The sequence below is a fragment of the Phyllobates terribilis genome, unplaced genomic scaffold (assembly GCF_046119375.1).
Source record: "Phyllobates terribilis strain yellow unplaced genomic scaffold, ASM4611937v1 Scaffold_7__3_contigs__length_470593459, whole genome shotgun sequence".
NCBI classification, from domain to species: domain Eukaryota; kingdom Metazoa; phylum Chordata; class Amphibia; order Anura; family Dendrobatidae; genus Phyllobates; species Phyllobates terribilis.
Window position 1 is genome coordinate 226326977 of NW_027362767.1, and position 26453 is coordinate 226353429.

Sequence of the window (26453 nt, forward strand, 5' to 3'; positions counted from 1 at the left end):
TTTGTCTCTTGTGCAACACTTTAAGCCGTGATCCAAATCCACCCGGACCCTTGCACCTGCATATGCCGCGATATCTGAAAAGTGAACATAAACCAAAAGTGTGGTAGTTTTTTTATTTTTTTTTATTACAGTTAAAAATGGCACCTTCGTTGTTTTTTTTCAGACTACTTTTGCTTTTAATGGTGAGGTACAATCACTTTTACGTGTTTTTTTCCCTACACTTGTGCACTAAAAGCACTTTTATTTACATAGAAATAAGAATAATTTAAAATAGACACATTTTAAAAGCCATATCTTTGTTGAGAGAGCAATTTTATGAAAGGAGGAGCGCCGACGAAGTGAGAGCGGATAGGGTCTGTCTCCTGCTTCATTGCTATGATGTAACAGTTTTAGGGATCAATTATCCCTAAAACTAAAATATAGGGAAAATATATATTCTTGTACCGTGTTAGCCAGTAAATAGAAAAATATTTAGATTTGAGAGTCCTCCATGGTTGATACCTTTCAATGGCTAACTGAAAAGATGGTAACAAATTGCAAGCTTTCGAGACTACTCAGGTCTCTTCATCAGGCTAGTATAACACAAAATCTGAAGAGTCACATATTTATACACAATAAGACACAAAAATAATGCAATAGGTAAGACAGGTGATGGAAAGCAGAGTTATTATGGAAGAGATAAACAGTTTTGGCTATAAATATTTTAGCAGTTAATAGATAGTGTGATGGTTTTATTGTCCTGTGACTAGGTCCAGTGTTATGATGGCCTCATAAGTCTGAGGGGCACATTCATCACCTGTCTTACCTATTGCATTATTTTTGTGTCTTATTGTGTATAAATTTGTGACTCTTCAGGTTTTGTGGTATATAAGCCTGATGAAGAGACCTGAGTAGTCTCGAAAGCTTGCAATTTGTTACCATCTTTTCGGTTAGCCATTAAAAGGTATCAACCACTGAGGACTCTCAAATCTAAATATTTTAAAACTAAAATGTCATTTTTCCCATTTATGTATATAAAAGTCTGTAAATGGCCCATACAAGCAATATGGTCAAAAGTTGTATCAGGTAAAACCTCCTGAAAACACAAGAGGGCGCTGGTTTTCCCTCCATCTGGAGAAAGAAAGGTTCAATCTCAAGAGGAGACTTCGTCATCATAAGAACTATTAATTTTGTTTCTTTAGAAGAATATAGGTACAATTTCTTTATCCTTTCCCCTCGGGTGAACTTGATAGACATGTATTTTTTTTTTTTAACTGTGCCAACTGTATAACTATCTTCCATATACGATTACTATTCCTGCATCCGCTAGAAAGAGTTAGAAAATAAAGAATATGTATTTAGTTTTACTTCATATTTTCCTCTACTTTTTATATTTTACCTTTTTGTGTTGTGTTTGTCCTATTTATCCTCAGTGAACTAAATTAGTCTCAAATTTTGTAAAAATTTTAATACAATTGGAAAGTGAAAAAAGCCTTACTTCTTTTAATATGTTAATGGGTATACATTAAAAGGTGCGAAGTGAGAAAAATAAGAAAATGTATATATACAAAAAATAAATAATAATCCAGTAAAGGGGGAAATGTGGCAAAATAACCACTACAATATCCCTGTAAGGCCCTAAATCATGAGTCCTATCTGCAAAGGTTGACACCCTAATAGGCAACACAAGGGGAGGCGCCCCCGGTCCACATCGTCTAGCCCGGAGATCCCCTATGATGACCCTAGTTAAGTGTTTTACCCTTCGACCACAAGAAACACAGACATCATAGTCTATAAGACACAAAAGAGCAGCAATCTCCTTATGTGGCAATAGATGCGTTATGTGGATAAAAGTAAAAGATGCTAAATTGATGGTGTCCAAAATACGTGTACCTTCGCAAAGAAAAAAATAGATAAATAGCCAGTCGCACAAGTATAACGGCGCATCCCTGTAACAAAGTATCCAAGTTAAAATAACTCGATATGGAGCTGACTAAACTGCATTGTAAAACAATTGGAGAAATATATCTACTTCCCATAATAGGTGTCCATAATCTTCGCTCCAACGCATTTTCCCTCCAAGATAAGGCTCATCAGGAGGCCGGGAAAGATGTACCAACGTAACTTGATGCCTGTATCATTCAGCTGAAATGCATTGCAGCGCCGAGACCCACCATGTCCCTGCACCGCAATACAAGCTGCAGCCAATCAGAGGCCGGCAGCTGACGTCTGCATGGCAGTGACGTCATGTGTTGCCCGTTGCTTGCACGCTGAAGTCAGCTGGTGGCTACAGAAGGGGACGCCGCGGTGAGTAGAATTGTTTATTTTATCTTTATTTAATGCATTAAAGAAGAGTGGCAAAAAAGGGGACATGTATACCAGGATGGGCCCAGAATGGGGGACATGTATACCAGGATGGGCCCGGGATGAGGTACATGTATATCAGGAGGCGCCCAGGATGGGGAACATGTATACCAGAATGGGCCTGGGATGGGGGACATGTATACCAGGGTGGGCCCAGCATGGGAGGACATGTATACCAGGGTGGGCCCAGCATGGGAGACATGTATACCAGGGTGGGCCCAGCATGGGGGACATGTATACCAGGATGGGCCCAGAATGAGGGACATGTATACCAGGATGGGGGACATGTATACCAGGATGGGCCCAGAATGAGGGACATGTATAGCAGGATGGGCCCAGGATGGGAGACATGTATACCAGGCTGGGCCCAGCATGGGGGGGACATGTATACCAAGGTGGGCCCAGCATGGTAGGACATGCATATCAGGGTGGGCCCAGCATGAGGGGACATGTATACCAGGGTTGGGCCCAGCATGGGGGGACATGTATACCAAGGTGGGCCCAGCATGGGGGGACATGTATACCAGGGTGGGCCCAGCATGGGAGGACATGTATACCAGGGTGGGCCCAGCATGGGAGGACATGTATACCAGGGTGGGAGACATGTATGCAAGTGTGGGCCCAGCATGGGGGGACATGTATACCAGGGTGGGCCCAGCATAGTAGGACATGCATATCAAGGTGGGCCCAGCATGGGGGGACATGTATACCAGGGTGGGCCCAGCATGGGGGGACATGTATACCAGGGTGGGCCCAGCATGGGGGAACATGTATACCAGTGTGGGCCCAGCATGGTTGGACATGTATATCAGGGTGGGCCCAGGATGGGGGACATGTATACCAGGGTGGGCCCAGCATGGGGGAACATGTATACCAGTGTGGGCCCAGCATGGTTGGACATGTATATCAGGGTGGGCCCAGGATGGGGGACATGTATACCAGGATAGGCCCAGGATGGGGGACATGTATACCAGGATGGGGGACATGTATACCAGGGTCGGCCCAGCATGGGAGGACATGTATTCCAGGGTGAGCCCAGCATGGGAGGACATGTATACCAGGGTGGACCAAGCATGGGAGTAACGCGCCCAAGGGATGGGGACTCGGCGCCCAGGCCTTGCTGTTTTGGTTTGTCGGGATGTCGCGGTGGTCGGCTCCCAGGGCCGTACCCTGGGGTCACTCTTAAAAAGCAAGGAATTAGGGGAAAAGGTGTATGGGAAAGGGAAAGTTCGTGACGCCACCCGTGGTGTCTGGTGAGACTCACCAGCGCTGCTACAGTCCTTTGAGGCTGGTGGTCAGGCAGCTTAGTTGGTGCCGCTCCCCACAGGTGGAGCAGGGCCTCAGGGCAGCGTAGGAGAAGGGATGAAGGACAGAGGGGACCCAGCCGGGTCGGAGGAAGAATAGGCACACTCACAACAGTTCACTTCAGTACCTTTACTGGTGGTGTTTCAGGCACGATCCAGGGCACTGTAGGGTGAAAGGTGCATTTCAGGACTCTCCCCAATGAGCGGGTGTGGGGCCTCCTGTTTCTTGCCTTTTCCTGATAAGTTTATGACCTGCCTGAAGCTAGGCCTAACTTGGTCTCTGTCTTGCACCTGCTGACCTGGTGGTATGGCCTTCTGTTGGAGTTTACACTCTCCGGTCTCTTGGGCTTCAGTGACTCCTGACCCTGGTATTACAGTCAGCCTTTGGTATTCCTGGGACATGTAGTTCGCCAGGGGTTCCGGTTGCTTCTGCTGGTCCTAGAGATCCTTGCAGACACGGACCCGGTGTCCGGTATATGGTTGCGGGGTGAGCTGGTTAAGCTCCTCTGCCCCCTATGTAGCTTGCTTACTCCACTTGCCTTTGGCCGCGCTCGGGGCCCTCACTAGGCTTCACTCTGGCAGTAGGCCTCGCTACTCTTCACCGCTCTTGGGCTCACTAACCTGAGCTCCCTGAGTCTGGGCTGTCTCTAGAGGGACTGGAACTTCCTCTGTCCCCTGAGAAAACTGTTCTCTAGACTGAGCTCCACTGCAGGCTGACCTCTCAGGCTCACCTACTGCAGGAACTGACTGTAACTGGACTCCTTACAGACTTCAGACCAGACTGAACTGCCTAGCTCCACCTTCCCTATTTATATCCCTAACGGGCTCCCTCTGGTGGTCTGAGGTGGAAGGTGGAGGTGTGTGTATGCTGTGAGGGCCTCTTGTGGAGGAATCCGTTCATGCACCCTTCTAGGATCTGTGGCTCCAAGCGCAGCAGGGCGCCACAGGAGGACATGTATACCAGGGTGGGCCCAGCATGGGGGTGGACATGCATACGAGGGTGGGCTCAGCATGGGGGGACATGCAGTGTATACCAGGGAGGGGCCCAGTATGGGGGGACATACAACCCTATAATTTACTATTCTGTCTGTCTGTGTAATTTATGGAGGTCTAATGCTTGGGATCCCCACCAATGAGCAGAACCTAAGTACTAGCGTGCCCTTTCGTTGCAGAAACGGACAGTACAACTCAGAAGCGTACACAGAAACTATGGGCTCCCACTGTAGAAGTCTTTCTTGGGCCCCCCACAAAAAAAACAACAAAATAATATTCAGCTGGGTCACATAAGAGCATATCTCACAAGTTTGCAACCCTTACAAAGTAATTTTGCCTCTATTGGCGCCCCTTAGTGTTCCCACGCACAAAGATATCCCTCTCATGGCCCTCATAAAGTATGATGCCATGCTATGAACTCAGGTTTTTGAAAAATGTATTGATGTAATATATACTTTAACCACTAGGGGGATTTTGCTGGCAATGCAATGACCACAAATTAAATGATTTTTTTTATGATACTGTGTTGCAAAAAGAGCAACTTTACATAAACTGGAAAAAAAAAATAGTTAAAAAAAATCCTTGTTAAATGAAACATTTTCTGTATAAATTGTATAAACAGACTATTGTAAGTGTTTTATTGATCTGTTGATCAATGTGGCACTTGAGGTGCCTTGGTGTTGCTGTAGCATTGTAAGAGAAGTGTATGTCGTTCTTATATTTCGTAGCTTTCACTGCCATCTAACAATATGGAAACTACATTCAGAAGGGCCAGAGCTGCACATTGTCACATCTCTTCAGTTGTTATTAGCTGCGATATCGATCTTATCTCTCCCCTTCTCTGCCTTTTTTGTGGCCTAGTGAAGTTCTTAAACTGTTTCTTCTATTCTTGTCCAGCTTTAGCATTCCTATCATACTTATCGTGGCATTACAAATGACGCGCCCCCTGGGCCGTGGGGTACTCAGTAACCGGGCCGGTTGAAGCTGGGGGATGTCATGGTGGCGGTGACCCGGTCCGTGACCCAGGATGGTCAATTAAAGGGAAACTAAAAGGGGAATATAGTTTTTATATATAATGTTCATGATGCCACCTGTGGTATGCGGCTATCTGGAGCCGCCGCTGCGGTGCAGATCCACTGGAGCTGATGGTGACGCAGCAGAGTTGGTTCAGCTCTCCACAGGCAGAGCTTAGCTCCAGGGCAGAAGATGGTGATTTTATAAGGTAGATGTTGCTGGTGCTGTGTCATGCAGGGCTGGTGATGGCGCAAGAATAATTCCAGGACACAGTGGGTTGCAGTCTTCATGGTTTACTCACAGTTGTTCAAGACTCCAGGTTACCAGGGCCAGTGTGTAACCTCCCACGTCATCCTGTGTCCTCCGGGGAAGGGGTTCAGCAGCTCTCAAGTCTCTCAGGACCCCATTCTATGTGCCTTCCTTGGTCATCTTCCTGCGCTGGCTCTCTCCCTCCTGCCCTGCGCCTCATAATCAGTGTCCCATGCCATTAGCCTTGGGTCTTGTCGGGCAACGTCCAATCCCCTGGACCCTATGCGGCCACCTTTTCGGCAATGTAATTGACTCGCCCAGGGGAAATGGGAATTACTCGGTTACCCGGGCCTTTAGCCTTAAGGAGGTCGCGGTGGTCGGCTCCCGGGCCCGTACCCTGGGGTCCCTCTTAAAGAAGGCGTTGATAGATGTGAAGTTTTATTAAAGAGTTCATGACGCCACCTGTGGTTTCTGGTGAGATTCACCAGCGCTGCGCAGTCCACTGAGGCCGATGATGAGGCAGCTAGATGGTATGGCTCCCCACAGGTGGAGCTAGGCCTCAGGGCAGGGTATGAATGGGGAATGGAGGACGGAGAGATTTGGCCTGGTCAGAGCAAGAACGGGGACGGACACGACAGTCACTTCAGTACCTTTTATTGATGGTAATTCAGGCACGTCCCAGAGCACTGTAGGGTGAAGGGTGCATGTCAGGATCCTCCCCAATGAGCGGGTTTTTGGGCCTCCTGTTTCTTGCTTCTGCGTAATAAGTTTCTGACCTGCCTGGAGCTAGGCCTAACTTTGTCTCGGTCCTGCGCTGGCTGACCTTGTGGTAGAGCCTTTTCTTGGATTACACGCTCCCGACTTACGGGGCCTATGTGTCTCCTGGCTCTGATACGTATCAGCACTTTAGCGATCCTGGGACTTGCAGTTCTCCAGGGATTCCGGTTATATCTTACTGGGTCATGGAGATCCCGGTAAACTTCGGACCCGGTGTCCGGTAACTGCTTCTTCGGGGTGAGCTAGTTAAGCTCCTCTGCCCCCTATGTACTTGACGCGCCCCCTGGGCCGTGTGTGCAGGCGTGTGGGTTACCCGGAGCCGGGTCTCTGGGGGTTGTAGTCTCCGTGGCGGTGACCCAAGCCAGTGGCAGTCTTTATAGGGTTTTTGTGGTTTAATGTCCGACTACGCCACCCGTGGATTGCGGTCAGGGTGTACCGCAGCTGCGAGGCAGTCCGCTGAGGCTGGTGTAGTGTGCTTAGCTAAAGATGGGATAACTCCCCACGGGAAGAGTATGGCCTCAGGGCAGGGAACGTCGATGATGGGAGTGATGGTGCACGGGCGTCCCAGTACTAGTAGTGCTGTATGCGGTGAGAAAGCAGGAACGACTCAGAGTCTTTGCAGTGCAGTTCAGGGTCTTTACTGATGATATTAAGGCAGACCCTCCCGGGAGTACTGGCTAGCATAAGGGGCCTGGTCAGTCTGTGAGCAAGCAGGAGTTCCCCTGGCCAGGTGGAGTTGTAGGCCTCCCCGTCTATCTGCACTCTTCCTTGCTACCTTGCTGTAAGCGAGTGGAAGTAACCCACGTCCCTGAGTATACCGTGTGATGCTCACCCGTATGGCTGGTGACTTGGGGCCTTCTGATAGCCTCCGCTCCTCGATGGCAGCGCTGGTCCCTTCCTTGTGACTGAGCCTCCGGGCTTCTTTGGCCAGAGGACCTGGAATCCCCTGCCGGCTGGGTTCTGCTGCTGGACTTAGAGGTTCCCACAGCCTCGGACTCCGTTGTCCGGTAGTAATCTCTTCAACCAGGACGAGCAATATATCTGCTTCCAGTCCCTGGCACTCAGCTCCTGATCCTACAGAGCTCCTAGCTGTCTCTTGCCCTGTGTCTGGAACTTCACTCCAGGCTCTGACTGACTAATCCCGCCCCAGACCCAGTTTATAAGGGCAGATTCCTCCCCTCCCAGGTCTGGACAGGAGGTGTTGCATGCTTAAGGGCTCCTGACCAAGAAACCTCCCACTTGCTCTCAGATGTAATATTTCTATTACTGTGGTAACCAGACCCCTGGGGTGCCACATACTCACTCTCAACTCGCCTTCGGCCTACTCGGGCCCTCACTAGGCTATACACACTAACGGCAGCTTGCTGCGCTTCACCGATCTTATGGCACCGGCACACCTAAAGCTCACCTCTCTGAGCTACAAGGAGTCTTGATCTGGATAAGCTCCACTGCAGGATAGCAATTGCAGGAGCTGGAACAGGCTTTTGTCCTCTGAGGTAACTCTTCTCAGACTGCACTGGACTCACTGCTAAACCAGACTGAACTAGACTCTGACTGCAACTCAACCAACTGCTGCCTGGCTCCACCTTCCCTTATATATCCCTAACGGGCTCCCTCTGGTGGTCTGAGGTGGAAGGTGGAGATGTGTGAATGGTTATGGGGGCCTCTTGTGGAGGAATCCTTCAATACACCCTTCCAGGATTTGTGATACCAAGCGCAGCTGGGCGTCACATAATTGTGGTAGTGGACAGCTGCAACTTGAAAGTACAGCAGCCTCCGGTTATCTAGCTGAGCCTGATTATTCTACACTAGTTTAGGGGCTGGTCCCCTCTGCAGTCTGATCCCTCTTCGTCTGTGTAGATTCGGGCGCATGAGTGGCTTCTGCACTCACCGTGCCCCTGGGATCCCCTCTGATTCTGGAACCTTCCCTCTGCTCCCGTCCTCTCTCTCCTGGGCCTCTTACCAGGCCCGCTCTCCTCTCTCTCCTGAGCGGAGCTCCTTCTGAGCTCCCACTCCCTACTGTTTCTCCTCTGGACTCACACACTTCTAGATGGTTCCCCTCCTTCGTATACTCCTTCTGCCTGTGCTCCCCTGATCTCCTTCCTCCACCCACACCAACTACATGGTTCCACCCTCTGGCTAGGGACCAGGGACTGTGCTCTACCTTAGGAGCAATCTCGCCCTTCCCTACTGAAGTGGAGTGTATTGGATGTGGGTGTGTGGGACCCGGGTAGTGCTCCCTACTTACCTGAGAGTGGGGTACCACACCTCTGGCTGATATTCAGTACCTCTGTGGTGACTGAACCCATAGGGGCACCACACAAATTTTTCATTAAAGGGAATCTGTCAGCAGGCTTTTACTATTTAATGTGAGAGCAGCATTATGTAGGTTCTTTAGGGATGTGTCACTAATTAAACTGTGTGCTGTAGTATCAATACAATTAGTGTTTAATCAGCAGGAGCTTATCAAAAGAGGACTAGGTGTCACGTGCTAGACAGTCAAACTAATCTGTGTAACCCCGCCCCCACCACTGATTGGCAGCTTCCTGTGTACACTGTCTGAAGTTGCCAATCAGTGATGTGGGCGGGGTTATACAAGGCTCAGAATTCCCGAGTTCTGCTACATCTACAGCAGAGAAAATAAGGATTCTATCAAAACTGCAGCAAGCAGCCCAGTAAGTGATACATCGATGGAATTGGTGTCTCTGCCCCTGCATCATGCTCCTCTTAGATTCTATAGCAAAAACATGCTGACAGATTTCCTTTGAGTGAAATAGGGGTGTTCTTAAGTTAGAAAGTTATCCCCTATCTATGGGATAGGGAATAACTTTCCACTTATTGGGGGTCTGACTGCTGGGATTTTACCGATAGTGAGAACGCCACTCCATTCATTCTTACTGGGAGTCCTGGAGATAACGGAGTGTTGTATTCAACTGATTTCCAGCACTTACATAGGAATGAATGGTGAGGCAATCCACATGATCAGTCTCAGCTCCATTTATATGGGACTTGTCAGAGTTCTCAGGATCTTAGCAGTCGATTTCCCAACGATCAGGAAGTTATCCCATATGCCATGGATATAAACTAACTTTCAAACTTGAGAAAACATTTTAAAGTCCCGCCCCTGGGACCACCGCAAACAGAGCGGGACTCCCTCTCTAGAATATGCTGAGAAGGTTAAATAAAGCATGTTTTGTTTTTTTAACAATGAAATGAGCCTGCAGGCAAAAGTTTTCTCAAACAACTTTTAAATTGACGTGCTGCAGATTTAAAATACCCTGATTATGATTATTAATTTCCACTGATTATTTTTCTTGCAGCTTGTGGATGACATGAAATCCATTGTGAAAATATCATGTAAAAGTCACTGCTTCTATTGTGACATGCTGCAGATTTTCCGCCTGCAAATCTGGATGGAAAATCCACAGCATGTATGAATTCGGTGAACTTTTAAACTTTTTTTTTTGCAAGAAAACACAAAGGCTCAAACATAGGTGGATTAAGGGTAGCCAGGGCCCAGGGTGGTTTAAAGCGCATGGGTACACAAGCGCCCGATGTGTCATCTGACATATAGTATATATGTAGATGTGTACACACATTTGTTTTCTGAATAAAGAATCCCCCACACTGCGCCTCTGAATACATGCACCCAAATTAATTTGCCCTTGTTCTGTACCCTGAATTCATTACCAGTCACCAGGGGCGTCATTAGGCGCTGGATCTTATGAGTACTGCCCCGAATCTCCAGCAATTTTTTTTTTTTTACTGAAATAAGCTTTATTGCTCAAGCAGCACTTTAACACAGACAACCTGAGGTTAGGCAGACACAGCCCTGTATGGTGTGTGGCCACATAGCTCCTCCTCTTGGCTCGTTAGTCCTCCTCTCAGGTGTCATCGGGGGGGCACAGACTGCAGTCACTGCTGCAGCCTCTGACTTCTCCCTGAAACGAATTGTCATCAGTGGTGCTTGCTTAAGGGGCTGTGTTCGTCCCCGCGTGATGTGCACTGTCCGATGTGCACAATGACAGTTCGCTCTCCGCTGTCGGCTCAGCTCAGTATTAACCAGCCGGCAACAGAGCGGTGTCGTGATACCCAGCGTGCAGGAGACCAGTGACGTGACTTGCATTGGCGGCACTGGTCTCCTGCACGCTGGGTATCGTGACACTGCTCTGTTGCTGACTCGTTACTATTGATCTGAGCTGGCGAGATAGCGCACTGTCATTGTGCACAGGGACTAGCCCAGTCCCTGAAACCTGCACCACTAGTGAAGCTTTGTTTCAGGGAGGGGGCAGAGGCTGCAGCTGCAGCAGTGACCGCAGCCTTTGCCCCCCCAATGACGCTTTGTTAGAGTATCTCAGCATGCAGTGGGGTACTCAATTAAAGTATCCATACACAGGAAGTATGGAAAAAATAGAATAGCAGTTAAATAGTGTAGTTTGGTAAGGATAGGGAATTTTTTATGCAAGTATAGTAGAAAATAGCTTAATTATGGCAATAAATAGGGATTTAGAATGAAATTTATTTTGTCTTCAGACCACTCCTTTAAAGTATTTCCTTCTCTGTATTTTGTTAATGTGTGATAAAGGGGAACCCCTGATACAAAGGACCATTGTGACTGATAAATTTGAGCTTTTTTGCCCAGTTGGGCTGTGTTTCCGGTAGCAGCATCCACTGTTAGGCTTCATTCAGACGTTTGTGATTTTTCACATGCTCAAAAAAAGGTCCGAGTGTAATCAGTGTTTTGGATCGGAGTTTTATTGGCGTTTGGTCCGTGTCAGTTTTTACTATCGATTATCTAGTATCAAAAAAATAATAAATTGCAAAGCTTCTCTAATCCAGGTTCCCTTTAATCACAGACAATTCACAAACTGCACTCTGATGCCATCCATGCAGGCGCGGACATATCATTCATTCATTGGTGCAACCTGTGCAGCTGCATCGGCGCCCAAGAGGTAATGGGGGCAACTACCACCAAAGGAGGTGGAATTGTGCATTATGATGAGCTATTAGGCTGTGTTCACACATCATGTTTTTTTCAGCGTTTTTTGATGCAGTTTTTTATGCAAATTTTCAGCTGCCTTTTGAAGTACCAGCAAAGTCTGAGAAACCAGAATTTTCTGTTCACACATCATGTTTTTTTTTTTTTTCAGGATTTTGTGCCTTGCATGTTTTTTTTGGGGGAAAATAGAGCATGTCACTTCTTTCAGCGTTTTTTCAGCTTTTTTTCACCCATAGGAAGTAATGGGTGGTGAAAAAAACACTGAAAAAATGCATAAAAAAAAGCATAAAAATTTATATCAGTGTTTTTTCAGCGTTTTTGATGCCAAAATAGAATTGGGGTTCTTTTTTTTTCATAGAGCTTTATGTACATGCATAAAAAAAGACAGTGAAAAAAATGCTGAAAAAACGCACCAAAAACGCATCAAAAAAGTGACAAAACTTCAAAGAAAAATACTGAACAAAATACCTTTTGAAGATCAGGTTTTGCTGCAGAAAACTGACGCCAAAAAAACCATGATGTGTGAACACAGCCTTAGACGGCAAAGGGCTCATTACACTAGCAGCAAAGTGAAACTCTTAAATTACATTATTCATAATTACAAATCTCTGCAAAATTCTGCAGCCAGTAGCAATAAACAATTTGCAGTTGATTTCTAATTTTACATAGAAAGACACTGCGGTTTGTGCACCAAAATCAATCACTATACACCCATCCCAAAAGATCCAGAGCTTTTCTGTGCCACTTTGCTGCATTAACTACGTAACCAGTTAAGTGCTGCCACCGGTCTGACACAACCAGATTCACACAAACCAGGAGTGTATAAAATCTCACATGGTGTCACAACTGTGGACAATGGCGTCTCCCGACCTACAAGCGCTGCGCTCCAGCTGGAAGCATGAAGAGGCATACTGCTGCCTGGGTGCATCTTCTTAAAGCAACACTCCACCATTTTTTATTTCCATTTTAACGCCAGAGTGGTGCTTCAAATGCCATTTTTAATTCTGGTGTCATCTAATGTGGCAGAGGGTCCTTTGACATCAGAGCCCGAGAGTAACCCATTAGGATGTACTTTGAAGTACTGTCTTAGAAAAACTTAACTTGTCTTATACTCACCTTTCCAGCGTCTTCATCTGTTATCGCAGCGGCTCTCGTCGGTCTCCAGCAGTTTGTACCAGTGTTTCATGGAGCAAGCGATGGTCACAACTCAATACAAGTCTATGAGAGCCTCATTCTGACCTCGTTCTGGCTCTCACAGACTTGCATTGAGATCTTGTGACATAGCTTCCGGCCAATCAGAAGCTGCGCTCGCAAGATGGCACCACGAGACCGGAGCCGAGCCGAAAAAGGTGAAGACGCCAGAAGGCGAATATACAACTGGGAGCAGGAACCTTAGCTAAACTCCAGTGCTGGCAAAAACGCCGCCTGAGTGGTGCTTTAAAATTTTGTGATGTGGCTGCAGATTTACTCCTCTCAATCCCCTCTATATACAGTTCCACTCTGCAGAACATTGCGGATCAGTTCCTGCATATACAAGCCTCCATATGAAATATTTTGCTCCTCAGCCTCAGTATACAGCCTCTATATGCAGAACATTGCTTCTCAGCCACCCATGTACAGCTTCCATATTCAGAACAGCATTCTTCAACCACTCTATAAACAGCATCTGTAGTACATCGTTCCTCAGTCTCTATATATATATATATATATATATATATAGCCTCGATATGCAGTACGGCACACCTCAGCCCCTGTATATACAGCCTCCATATGCAGTACATCATTTTGTATACAGCCTCTATATGCAGTACATTGCTCCTCAGCCCCATATACAACCTCCATATACAGCCACCATATTCAGAACAGCATTCCTCAACCCCTCTATAGACGTCAACTGCAGTACATTGTTTCTCAGCCCCTCCATATATAGCCTCCACATGCAGTACAGTGCACCTCAGTCCTTGTCTATAACCTCTATATGCAGTACATTTTTCCTGAGTCACTGTATACAGCTTCTATATGCAATACAGCAGACCTCAACCCCTGTATATATAACCTCCATATGCAGTACATTATTCCTGAATCCCTGTATACAGCCTCCATATGCAGAACATCGGTCCTCAGTTCCTGTATATATAGCCTCCTTATGCAGTACAGCACTTCTCAGCCCCTTTATATGTAAGGTGACTGAACGAGTGTAGACTGTGAACCCTCGCGGGCAGGGTCCTCGCTCCTCCTGTACCAGTCGCCGTCACATTGTAATTGTTCTTGTATGTATACCCCTTCTTCACATGTAAAGTGCCATGGAATAAATGGCGCTATAATAATAAATAATAATAATAATAATAATAACGAGGTAGTCGTGGGGAGCTGCTGCTTCTGCTCGCTCCAGCATTCTATGGACAAAATGTGTCCCCATCCCGGTGTGCTGCTGTGTGTCAGGTGCATCACACTTACTTCTTGCCTACAGGCCTCCACTGGCTACAGGATTTCCTCTTCTGGAACCTTTACAGTAATCCATCCAGGGGACACGGAATTCGTAAAAACAATCAAACTTTTACTTGACAACTTGCAGCCTTTACAATCAGGCATAAAGGATAAGGCTCAACGGGTTATGGTCTTTCCCACGGGTACCTGACATAACTTCAGCCCTGGTTCTCGATATTGGTAGAGCATCCCACTTTCTAACTTCCCTAGCACTAGGATTTCTTCTCCACCACTAGCAGTGTACCCGGATTCCATCATACTCCCCCTCTGAGAGTTTGAGTCCATCTTTCCCTGCAGCTTCGCAGAATGAGTGTGCTCAAGGGCCCCGACATCCATCTCAAGGTTCCCAGGCCGACGGACAGATTTGCACGGAAATGTCCTTTGGCAATCCACTGCCCAGAGTATTTAGGCTCACGTTGTCCCTAGCAGCCTATAACCTGAGACTACTGCTGTCACTTCTCACTACTTCTCCCAACTGAACTGTCACTTCCTGAACTTGGCACGAACTCTCATTTACCCCTCCCAAATCTGGGCTGGCCGTTCCAGTTAACCCTGTGTAGGCTAAACTTCAACCCCAGAGGGTTTTACTTTCAGAAATATACATTAACATAAAACACATTTAACCCCTTGGAGTATCAGGGAGCAAAACATTACCTGCACCACTCCTACATATATACAACCTCCATATTGCAGTATAGTTCTTCTCTTTCTCTGTATACAGCTTTTATATGTAGTACATGCTCATCAGCCGCAGTATATCCATCCTCCATATGTAGTACATCGCTCCTCAGCCCCTGAATTTATAGACTCTATGCTGGCAGACACAGACAGAATTTGGCCCCTGTGCACAGTACATGGGCCCTTTGCAGTCCAATAGCTAATCACAATGCACAGTTCCCAAAGCTTTGTAAGTGGAAATGGACACCTGACCGATTGCACCAATGATATCTCCACCCCTGAGCCTCTATATGAAGAACATGCTCCTCAAAAAGAGAAAAAAATAACTACTTTCCTTTCCATATGATCCCCCATGGCTCAGCTTGCTTCTTCAGGCTGGTGGGTACCTAGTAAAGATGCAGCCGGTATGATGGCATCATCATGCCGGCTGAATCATAGAGAAAGTGCCATGGGTATGTAGACTAGTAACTAATCTGCAAGTCTCTATTGTGGCAAAAGAAATATGAGCGCAATCTGGCCATGGGTCCCTTGGGCCCTGGGCGGTGGCACAGATTACCCTCATTATAATCCGCCCCTGGGCAGGAAGAAGCCCAAGTTCATTGGCACACCTCCAATGCACTTCTTGTCTGATTTGCATTTGACTCCTAAGTTAGATTTCTCATGACTGGCACATCTGAGCTCTACAAAAAGGTGTCATTTTTATTGGCGGACAAGCCACTGTAAAGCCATAGTACTACTTCTATTTCTAAAAAAAAAAAAAAAAAAGATTGACCCTTTTATGTCTTCCTAGTAAAAAAATAAACCCTCATGAAGCTCTCGTAATAAAGTATTTAATATTTTCTTTTTATACCAAGTGCCACAAAATAGCCAAATAGTAATCATAAAAAAAAAACTATTCATCTGATTCTGGTGCACTATTTCGCGAACTAATTGGCTGCAGCAGTCATGTAAAGGATATTGCACAAGAGAAGGCTCAGAGACCGGTGGGGAACCCAGGGAGAAGTATGGAGGGAGGTAAGCAGGTGAGTATATATATATATTTTTTTAAAACCTGTGATTTGTTTTGGTGCAAAAAAGGTACTGGACAACACTAATAATTGGTTATGGAACTGAGTATTTTGAATTTAACTACAATTTATGCTTTGTCTTCAGGCATGTGGGCACTTACCTCGGATCCTCTGTTATATCTTCAACTGTACTAGCTGGGGAGAGAGAGATGAGCACGTCCGTGCAATATTATTTGTGGCACACTGAGATACCGGTGAGTATTAAAAATCAAGTACTTTATAATATACAGATATTTGTAATAGTGGTAAGTAGGGATGAGCGGACCCGTCGAAGTTCGGGTTCGGCCGAACTTTTGTCCAGTGTTCAGTTTGGGGACACAAACGTGACCCCAAACCTGAACCCCATAGAAGCCATTGGGGACAGAAAACTTTGGTGCTGTAAAATGGCATTAGTAAGGGATAGGAGGCTGCATAAGGAAGCAAAATGGGGTAAGAGCAGGACAATTGCCCTGCAAACAAATATGGATAGAAAAATGATGGATAGATGTCCTGTAGATATTTAACATCCTGTAGATGTCACAAGCCCCCTACATATATTAAACTAGTACCCTTTAGTGCCTTTCATATGACACTAAAGGTTGTTTTTAGACTTATTTAACCTATTAAATAGATTCAAAAAAATGATGTGGGGTCCCCCCTATTTTTAATAACCAGCTAAGGGAAAGCAGACAGCTGTGAGCTGACATTAATAGGCTAGGAAGGTCCATAGATATTTGCCCTTTCCCAGCTTAATAAGTCCAGCTCTCAGCCGCCCCAGAAATGGCGCATCCATTAGATGCGCTATTTCTGGCGGTTAGCCTCGGCTCTTCCAGATTGCCCTGGTGCGTTGGCAATCAAGATAAAGGTTTTGGGGTTGATGTCAGCAGCTGATGCTGACATCAAGCCCAGGGGTTAGTAATGGAGAGGCGTCTGTCAGACACCCCCCATTATTAACCCAATAGTCAACAGAAATAAACACACACAAGTCCATTATTTAAAAAAATAAAACTCCCCAACAATTTCCCTTTCACCCATTTATTTAAATAATAAAAAATAAACTTACGCCGGTCTGCCGTAGTCCTAATCGAAGTCCTATGATGATCCCTTTCTCCAAAGTCAAGTGTATGGAGCCCCGTTCAGAGAATGAAGCTCCATAGACTGGAGTAGCAGCCGCTGCCGGGTCTCATGCTGCTCTCTGCGAGACCCGGCGACTGTTCCTTGAGGTGACGTCATTAAGGTTACCTCCGTTCACAGGCGCTGGATCTCCCGAGGACATCGCAAGAGTCGAAATGATGAGCGGTGACGTCACCTATGACCTACACACTAAACTTGTCATGAGACAGATGTAGCTATGGTCCTTTATGTTACAGTGGAGCGACACAGAAATGAAGGGAGTCCACTAATCCTATAGATAAATGGAAATACCAACAAAATCCTTTACAGTGAATGCTTTTTTTTCAGTAGCACTTGCCACTCTTCCTCCAGGAATAGAAAAAAAATATAATTAAGAAAATGTCATTAGAAATAAATTCCTACATACTTGTTTTGTCTAGAACATTAAAATGGCTGCTGTCTTGTGCCCATGAACATGTGCGATAGGAAGCTCTGCTGCTGTGACCTGATGATAGCTTGACAGTATGTGGAATCTTTAGCTCACAGCAGCCTCTCAGCATTCAGATAGACAGGATGCACAGCAATGTGAAATGGCCCCTTCTGACCTCAACACTCCTAGTATCTCCAGCATTAGAATGGATAGACATGTTGGACAGCAGAATGAGCAGCCTAATCTTACCTTAGCACCTCTAGTGTCTCAAGTATTAGTTCAGAAAGACAGGGTGGACAGAATTATCCTGCTCTTCTTACCTCAGCACCCCTGGTATCTCCAGTATTAGATCAGACAGTGTGGACAGCAGTGTAAGCAGTCTGTTCTTACCTAAGCATTCCTGTTATCTCTAGTATTAGATCAGGTGGACAGCAGTGTGAGCAGCCTCTTCTTACTTCAGCACTCTTGTTATCTCCAGTATTAGATCAAATATGCAATGTGGACAGCAGTGTGAGTGGCCTTTTTTTAACTCAGCACCCTTGGTATCTTTATTTTTAGATCAGATAGACATGGTGAACAGCAGTGTGAGCAGCTCTTCTTACCTCAGTACTCCTGGTATCTCCAGGATGAAATCAGATAAACACAGTGGAAAGCAGCGGGAGCAGCATCTTTTTACCTCAGCACTCCTAGTATCTTCAGTATTAGATCAGTAGACATGGTGGACAGCAGTGTGAGCAGCATCTTCTTACCTCAGCACCCCTAGTATCTTCAGTATTAGATCAGTAGACATGGTGGACAGCAGTGTGAGCAGCATCTTCTTACCTCAGCACCCCTAGTATCTTCAGTATTAGATCAGTAGACATGGTGAACAGCAGTGTGAGCAGCCTCTTCTTACCTCAGCATCCCTAGTATCTTCAGTACTAAATCAGTAGACATGGTGGACAGTAGTGGGATCCTGCTCTTCTTATCTTAGCACTTCTGGTATCTTCAGAATTAGCTAAGAATATCCACTGGGAGCACACCTCCCTGCAAATTAAAGGAAGTTTTTATGCCAGATTCCTTCTGTACATCGTCACAGGCTCCTGGCCTAATAACATTCTAGGACAGGTTTCTCAAAATGAAATGAGATGGCAGCCATTGTGATTCTAGAGTGACAACTTCCCTAGTCAAAATTTAATGTTATTTCTTAGTTAAAAGAAATGTGATTATAAATTAATTCCTAAATACACTCTTATTTTTTTTCATTCTCAGAGAACCATTTTAAACTGATGGAGAAGTGGTTATGGTCTTTTCCAGTGATTATTTCAGTTTGTCCCTCCTCGCATCAATCGGACTTTGTAGTTTTTGCACTAATATTATATTATTTTTTTACACTCCTGAAAGGGTGTAAAGGGATAAAGCTATAGAGCAATATTCACTTCCTTATAATTCACAAAGTTATAAAAAAAAAACCTTGTATGTGTTACAATATTAGAAATGTAGCACGAGTGTAGCTGAACCCTGGGTTTTGCCAATTTCAGGGCTTGATCAGGGGCATATCTAGCATGTTACACTTCTAAAATGAATATATGGTGGACAACTTTATTAAAGTATTTATCATAATTAAAAACATTTCAAAATCATGCTCCACATAAGACTTTACACTGTATACAATTTACTATGAAACAAAATTATAATTTTTCTGTTTAAACTGTATCTGATGTTGCTACCAAGTTTTATTCAACTTAAAAGCAATTGCTACATTGCTAAACGGCTTCTCCATATTAAAGTGTGACTATACTAAAAGCTGTCTTTTTTTTCTTCAATACTGATTGTTTTTTACAATATTTAACAGAAAGGATCGATCAAGCTCAGAACCAATCCTGTCTGTGTTTTTTGGGATTTCAGCATTGGGTAAGTGCTTTATCGAAATGTTACATATACAATATAATGGGCTTATGTCTGTGCTGAATATATTCAGGAAATAGCAGTTTACTGAAATGAGTTTGTAGAGGCTGGTAAATGTTTTCATTGAAGCCAGTAGATGGCAGAGTTTACTCGTGGCTCTTAATCCCCACGTTCTCTACACAAATCACCTGCAATATATGATGTTACACAGTGATAGGTCATAGAACAGTACACCGCGTTACACATCTTCTTTGCAGTGTGTTTCTATTTAGAGGCTTAAGGGCTTTCAGAAGTGCCTCGGGAACAAACAAGACTTTAAAGAAAAGCAACATTTTTTTTTTTTAAAAAGTGATGTAATTAGCAAACAATCTTAGCAAAAGTGATATATGCACAAACAGTTGTGTGTGTATATATGTGTGTGTATATATTACTGTGTGTATAAACTGTGAATGTGTATACCACATGCATTCAGTGAAAAACATTATATATATTCAATGTACATAGTGTGCATAAATTTGTATATATGTGCAAATACGTGCATGTGAATGCAGTTGAAATCATTACACACTGTATGTGTATATATAAGTGTGTGTATATATAAGTGTGTGTATATATATATATATATATATATATATATATATATATATATACAGTACAGACCAAAAGTTTGGACACACCTTCTCATTTAAAGATTTTTCTGTATTGTACATTCACACTGAAGGCATCAAAACTATGAATTAACACATGTGGAATTATATACTTAACAAAAAAGTGTGAAACAACTGAAAATATGTCTTATATTCTAGGTTCTTCAAAGTAGCCACCTTTTGCTTTGATGACTGCTTTGCACACTCTTGGCATTCTCTTGATGAGCTTCAAGAGGTAGTCACCGGAAATGGTCTTCCAACAATCTTGAAGGAGTTCCCAGAGATGCTTAGCACTTGTTGGCCCTTTTGCCTTCACTCTGCGGTCCAGCTCACCCCAAACCATCTCGATTGGGTTCAGGTCTGGTGACTGTGGAGGCCAGGTCATCTGGTGTAGCACCCCATCACTCTCCTTCTTGGTCAAATAGCCCTTACACAGCCTGAAGGTGTGTTTGGGGTCATTGTCCTGTTGAAAAATAAATGATGGTCCAACTAAACGCAAACCGGATGGAAAAGCATGCCACTGCAAGATGCTGTGGTAGCCATGCTGGATCAGTATGCCTTCAATTTTGAATAAATCCCCAACAGTGTCACCAGCAAAGCCCCCCCACACCATCACACCTCCTCCTCCATGCTTCACGGTGGGAACCAGGCATGTAGAGTCCACCCGTTCACCTTTTCTGCGTCGCACAAAGACACGGTGGTTGGAACCAAAGATCTCAAATTTGGACTCATGAGACCAAAGCACAGATTTCCACTGGTCTAATGTCCATTTCTTGTGTTCTTTAGCCCAAACAAGTCTCTTCTGCTTGTTGCCTGTCCTTAGCAGTGGTTTCCTAGCAGCTATTTTACCATGAAGGCCTGCTGCACAAAGTCTCCTCTTAACAGTTGTTGAAGAGATGTGTCTGCTGCTAGAACTCTGTGTGGCATTGACCTGGTCTCTAATCTGAGCTGCTGTTAACCTGCGATTTCTGAGGCTGGTGACTCGGATAAACTTATCCTCAGAAGCAGAGGTGACTCTTGGTCTTCCTTTCCTGGGGCAGTCCTCATGTGAGCCAGTTTCTTTGTAGCGCTTGATGGTTTTTGCAACTGCACTTGGGGACACTTTCAAAGTTTACCCAATTTTTTGCACTGACTGACCTTCATTTCTTAAAGTAATGATGGCCACTCGTTTTTCTTTACTTAGCTGCTTTTTTCTTGCCATAATACAAATTCTAACAGTCTATTCAGTAGGACTATCAGCTGTGTATCCACCAGACTTCTGCACAACACAACTGATGGTCCCAACCCCATTTATAAGCCAAGAAATCCCACTTATTAAACCTGACAGGGCACACCTGTGAAGTGAAGACCATTTCCGGTGACTACCTCTTGAAGGTCATCAAGAGAATGCCAAGAGTATGCAAAGCAGTCATCAAAGCAAAAGGTGGCTACTTTGAAGAACCTAGAATATGACATATTTTCAGTTGTTTCACACTTTTTTGTTAAGTATATAATTCCACATGTGTTAATTCATAGTTTTGATGCCTTCAGTGTGAATGTACAATTTTCATGGTCATGAAAATACAGAAAAATCTTTAAATGAGAAGGTGTGTCCAAACTTTTGGTCTGTACTGTATGTATATATGTATATATATATATATATATATATATATATATATGTGTATATATATATATATATATATATATATATATATATATATATACACATACATACATACATGCACACATACACACACATACATATATATACATGTGTGTATATATACATACACATATACGCATACACAAATATACACATACACACACACACATATGTATATAATCTGAACACTGTGAGTGGCAACAGAGGGTAATTGTAGCTCAGAGCACAGCTCTGAATTACAATAAAATAGTTCCCCACTCTTCGCACAGATGTAAACTTGCTAAGACACCAGATGAAGTCTGCTATACCAAAGGGCTGGAATATTTGCTGTTACATCTGTCAGAGGCCAAAGGCTCAAAAAGGCTACCTTGGACAGATTTGGCATGAGCCACTCCGTTTTGTAGATTCCAGAGAACCCCGACCACCCTTCACCTCTGTGCAGGGTTCTGATCTCGCATTGGCATCCAGTGGATTACTTCAACAGAAAGGCTGCCATCCAGAAAAGCAAACCTGAAGCAGAAAGGGTCGCCAAGGAGGGGGGTGCCATTTTCAGTTGTTTTTTTTATCTCGTAATAGATTATCTTTAATTTGTCTATGGATTTACTGGTCTCAGGGATGTCCAATTCATAGGCCGAAAAGGACCCAAAGTGAGCGTGATACTTAAGAGTGCAGAAAAATGGAGAAGTCTTAAGAGATTCTTGATACTGGTTGTTTACGGTGAATTCGGTTTGAGGCAGTTATTCCACCCAGTCAGACTAATGGTCAGAGACATAACACCGAAGAAATTGTTCGAGTGTCTGCTTGGCACATTCAGCCTGACCATTGGTCTCTGGGTGTTAAGCAGATAAGATGGACAATACTACATTGATCTGGTTACAAAATACCCTTCAGAATTTTTAAACACAGTCTCCTGTTCAGAAACTATATTTTCTAGAATGACATGTAAACACTAGTGATGAGCGAGCATGCTCGCTACTGCTCGGTGCTCGCCCAGGCATCTCACTGCTCAAGATGCTCGGCGCTCGCCGAGTATTTCCGGGTTGCTCGGGCGGGAACTCGGGTCCCCTCCCTGCATGTTTGGCGCTCTTTAGAGAGCCAATGAACATGCAGGGATTGCCTGCCATGCACTGTAATGCCATAGCCATGTTGGTTGTGGGCATTACAGTGATTGGCTGGCCGCACAGCGTTATCAGATCTATATCAGACCTGGCGCCGCCATGCTCGTCACAGTCACTCCGGATCACACAGTGTAGGGAGAGCTGCTGCTGTGTCAGGGAGAGATTTGATCGTGTATTAGGTAGTGTAGGGAGAAAAACCGTACATTACACATATCCATCTTAACAAACAGTCCTTCTGAGGACTAATCCATCTGCAGAGATATCAGGCAGGCAGGGTGTATAGGCAGGCAGTGTATATAGCAAAAATGACTGCAGTGCATATAGCACAAGAGGCTCCATTCCAATTCTGCCTTCTGCTGCTGTTAGATATTTCTATACAAAGGCCCAGGTCTCAGGGGCCAGGAATACTTTTCTTCGGAACTTAATCCTCATTATTTGCTTAAAAAGCAATCCAGAGAACACCGTTTTTCTGCGCCATTTGCTTGTTGGCACTGCAGAATACAGCCAGGTCCTTTCCATATTACAGCGCTAGAAATTCGATCAATTTAAAACTGTGTTTTCTCCGTCAAACGGATCACATATACGTTGTCAGAAAATACTGCCATTTCTGGCCTCCATTAAAAATTTCCTTCAGTGTGTCAGTGAAGCAATTCACACCAGTTTGCTGTTCAAACTACTTACCTACAGGCCAGGTATTTAAAACTCTGTTTTCTCCATCACACCGATCACATATATGTTGTCAGAAAATACTGCCATTTCTGGCCTCCATTAAAAATTTCCTTCAGTGTGTCATTGAAGCAATTCACCGCAGTTTGCTGTTCAAACTACTTACCTACTGGCCAGGTATTAAAAACTCTGTTTTCTCTATCACACGGATCACATATAAGTTTGCTCCAAACTCAGTCATTTGTAGTGAGCGTGGAAGATACTGTCCTCCATTTAAAATGGGCAAGGCACGTAGCAAGGGACGGGTAGCTGGACGTGATGGTAATGGTGCATGCAGAGGCCGAGGACAAGGCTGTGGGCAAGCCGAAATTGTGCCACAACAAACACTCACATCTTCTCGCCTGACCTTCCTATCCCAATTTCTAGGGGACCGCAGCACACCACTATTGAACCCAGAGCAGTGTCAAAAGGCTGTTTGTTGGATAGCGGATAATGCTTCCAGTCACTTAGCCACCACCACCACCACCCTGTCTTCCACACGGTCAAGTCTCAGTAGCCGTGAGTCTGGACCGCATATTCCTCACCCTGATCCTCCTTCCTCCCACCATGCCGAGTACCCAGAGACAACTGATCCCACACTTGAACCCTCTGGAGAGCTGTTCACTTTTCCATTTATAGATTTGGGCCTCTCGCCCGGTCCACTTGAAGCGGGGCAAGAGGAGATCACGTGTAGCGATGCCAAAATATTTGAGCAGCCACGGTCACACGAAGGCGATGGTGGGAAAGTGTCACAAGAGGTGGACGATGATGAGACACAATTGCCAGAAAGTCAGGAGGAGGACCAGCGTTGCGGAAGTGGAAGACAAGGTGGTGGATGATATAGTAACTGACCCAATCTGGCAGGAGGACATGCAGAGCGAGGACAGCGGCACACAGGGGGTGGGAGGCAGAGCACTCCAACAGGCAGGAAGAAGCAGTGTGGTGGCTGCAGATAGAAGGCAGGCAACCATTCCACGTAACACCAACACGAAGGAAGTTGCCAGTACAACTGTTAGGTCTTCCTGAGTCTGGTTATTTTTTAAAGACTCTGCTGATAACCCCAAAAAGGCCATTTGCACCACCTGCCAGGCCAGCATCAGCAGGGGTGGCAAAACGACCAGCCTGACCACCACCAGCATGATCAGGCACATGGCAGCAAAGCACCTGACTTTGTGGGCCAAACCCCAGTGTCCAGGAACAGTGTCTGCGGGTGGCACCATTGCTTCTTCTGCTGTTGTGCATGCAAGCCAATCCCCTGTCCATGGTGCATGCGAAGACGCCTCCTGCCCTGCACCTGTCTTTGCACACTCTCAAGTAGCAGCATCAGGAAGCACGTCCATGTCCTTGTCCCAGCGCAGCGTTCAGTTGTCCATACCCCAGTCATTGGAACGCAAGCGCAAATATGCTGCCAACGCCCCACAGGCCACACTACTAAATTCTCACATTTCACGACTGCTTGCGCTCGAAATGTTGCCTTTTAGGCTCGTGGAGACGGAAGCATTCCGCAACTTGATGGCGGTACTCGGTCCCCAGCTGCCACTATTTCTCCTGGTGTGCCGTCCCCGCATTACACAAGCACGTGTCCCAAAACATTAGCCGTGCTCTCAACAACGCAGTTACCGGTAAAGTGCACCTAACCACGGACACGTGGACAAGTGCTTCTGGGCAGGGATGGTACATCTCGCTGACGGCACACTGGGTTAACATAGTGGAAGCTGGGACCCAGTCAGACCTTGAGACGGAACACGTCCTCCCGAAGCCAAGGATTGCGGGCCCTAGGTCAATCAGGGTTGCCCCCACGGTCTACAGCTCCTGCACCTCATCCTCCTCAGCCTCCTGCTCCTCTTCAGTCTCCATCTCTGAAATGACCACATCAGTCACAAGCTGGAAGCACTGCAGCACTGCCTCGGCCAAGCGGCAACAGGCTGTTCAGAAGCTAATATGCTTAGGTGAAAAACTGCACAATGCTGAAGAATTGTGGACAGCTCTGAAAGAGCAGGCAGATCTGTGGCTCACACCGCTGAACCTACAGCCAGGCATGGTCTTGTGTGACAATGGCTGGAACCTGGTGGCGGCTCTGAGGCGAGGCGAGCTCACACACGTACCATGCCTGGCCCATGTGCTTAACCTCGTGGTTCAGCGGTTTCTCAGAACCTACCCGGAGCTGCCGGATCTGCTTGTTAAAGTACACCACCTGTGTGCCCATTTTTGGAGGCAGTCACAGCTTCCGCCACCCTTGCAGTGTTTCAGCAGCGTTTGCAGCTTCCGACTCACAGACTGGTGTGTGATGTCCCCACGCGTTGGAACTCTACACTGCAGATGTTGGGAAGGATTTGTGAGCCGAAGAGGGCAGTTGTTGAGTACCAGCATCAACAAGGCCGTCGGTATTCAGTTCAGACTCCACACATAAGACCTCAGGAGTGGACATGGATGTCAGACATATGTACCATCCTCCAAAACTTTGAGGACTCCACCAAGATGGTGAGTGGCGATAATGCCATAATTAGCGTCACCATCCCGCTTCTCGGTCTTCTGAAACGCTGTCTGCTCACAATCAAAGAGGATGCATTGCCGGCGGAGCTCGATGAGATGGAGCAAGGAACCATACAGGGTGATTACACACAGCCAAGCCTCATCTCATCCCAACGTGGATTGGGTGACAATGAGGAAGAGGAGGAGGAAGAGGAAGGACAGGAGCTAGTTTCATGCACTATAGATGGTACTACCTGCACAGCTGTCAAACAGTCTGTTCAGCGTGGATGGCCAGAGGACAGAGAGGAGGAGGAGGAGGAGAGCATGGTCAGTCATCCTCTTGGTGAGGACACGGAAGTCTTGCCTGTTAGTAGTCTGGCACGCATGGCTGAGATTATGTTACGCTGCCTTTCCCATGACCCTCGCGTTCTCAAAATTTTGGGTGACAGTCATTACTGGTTGGTGACACTTCTAGACCCATGCTACAGGGAGAACTTTATATCTCTTATTCCTGAGGCGGACAGGTCTACAAAAATGGGGCAGTACCAG

At 45.7% G+C, this 26453-nt stretch overlaps 1 protein-coding gene across 1 annotated transcript in view; it reads left to right on the forward strand.

The window, feature by feature from the left end:
* Positions 1 to 26453, forward strand: part of ADGRD2 (adhesion G protein-coupled receptor D2) — a 642994-nt gene that overhangs the window by 116618 nt on the left and 499923 nt on the right. Inside the window, exons 12-13 of the mRNA XM_073639770.1 lie at positions 15997 to 16105; positions 19268 to 19326. Coding sequence (XP_073495871.1) covers positions 15997 to 16105; positions 19268 to 19326 — 168 coding nt within the window. The remainder of the gene's footprint in view (positions 1 to 15996; positions 16106 to 19267; positions 19327 to 26453) is intronic.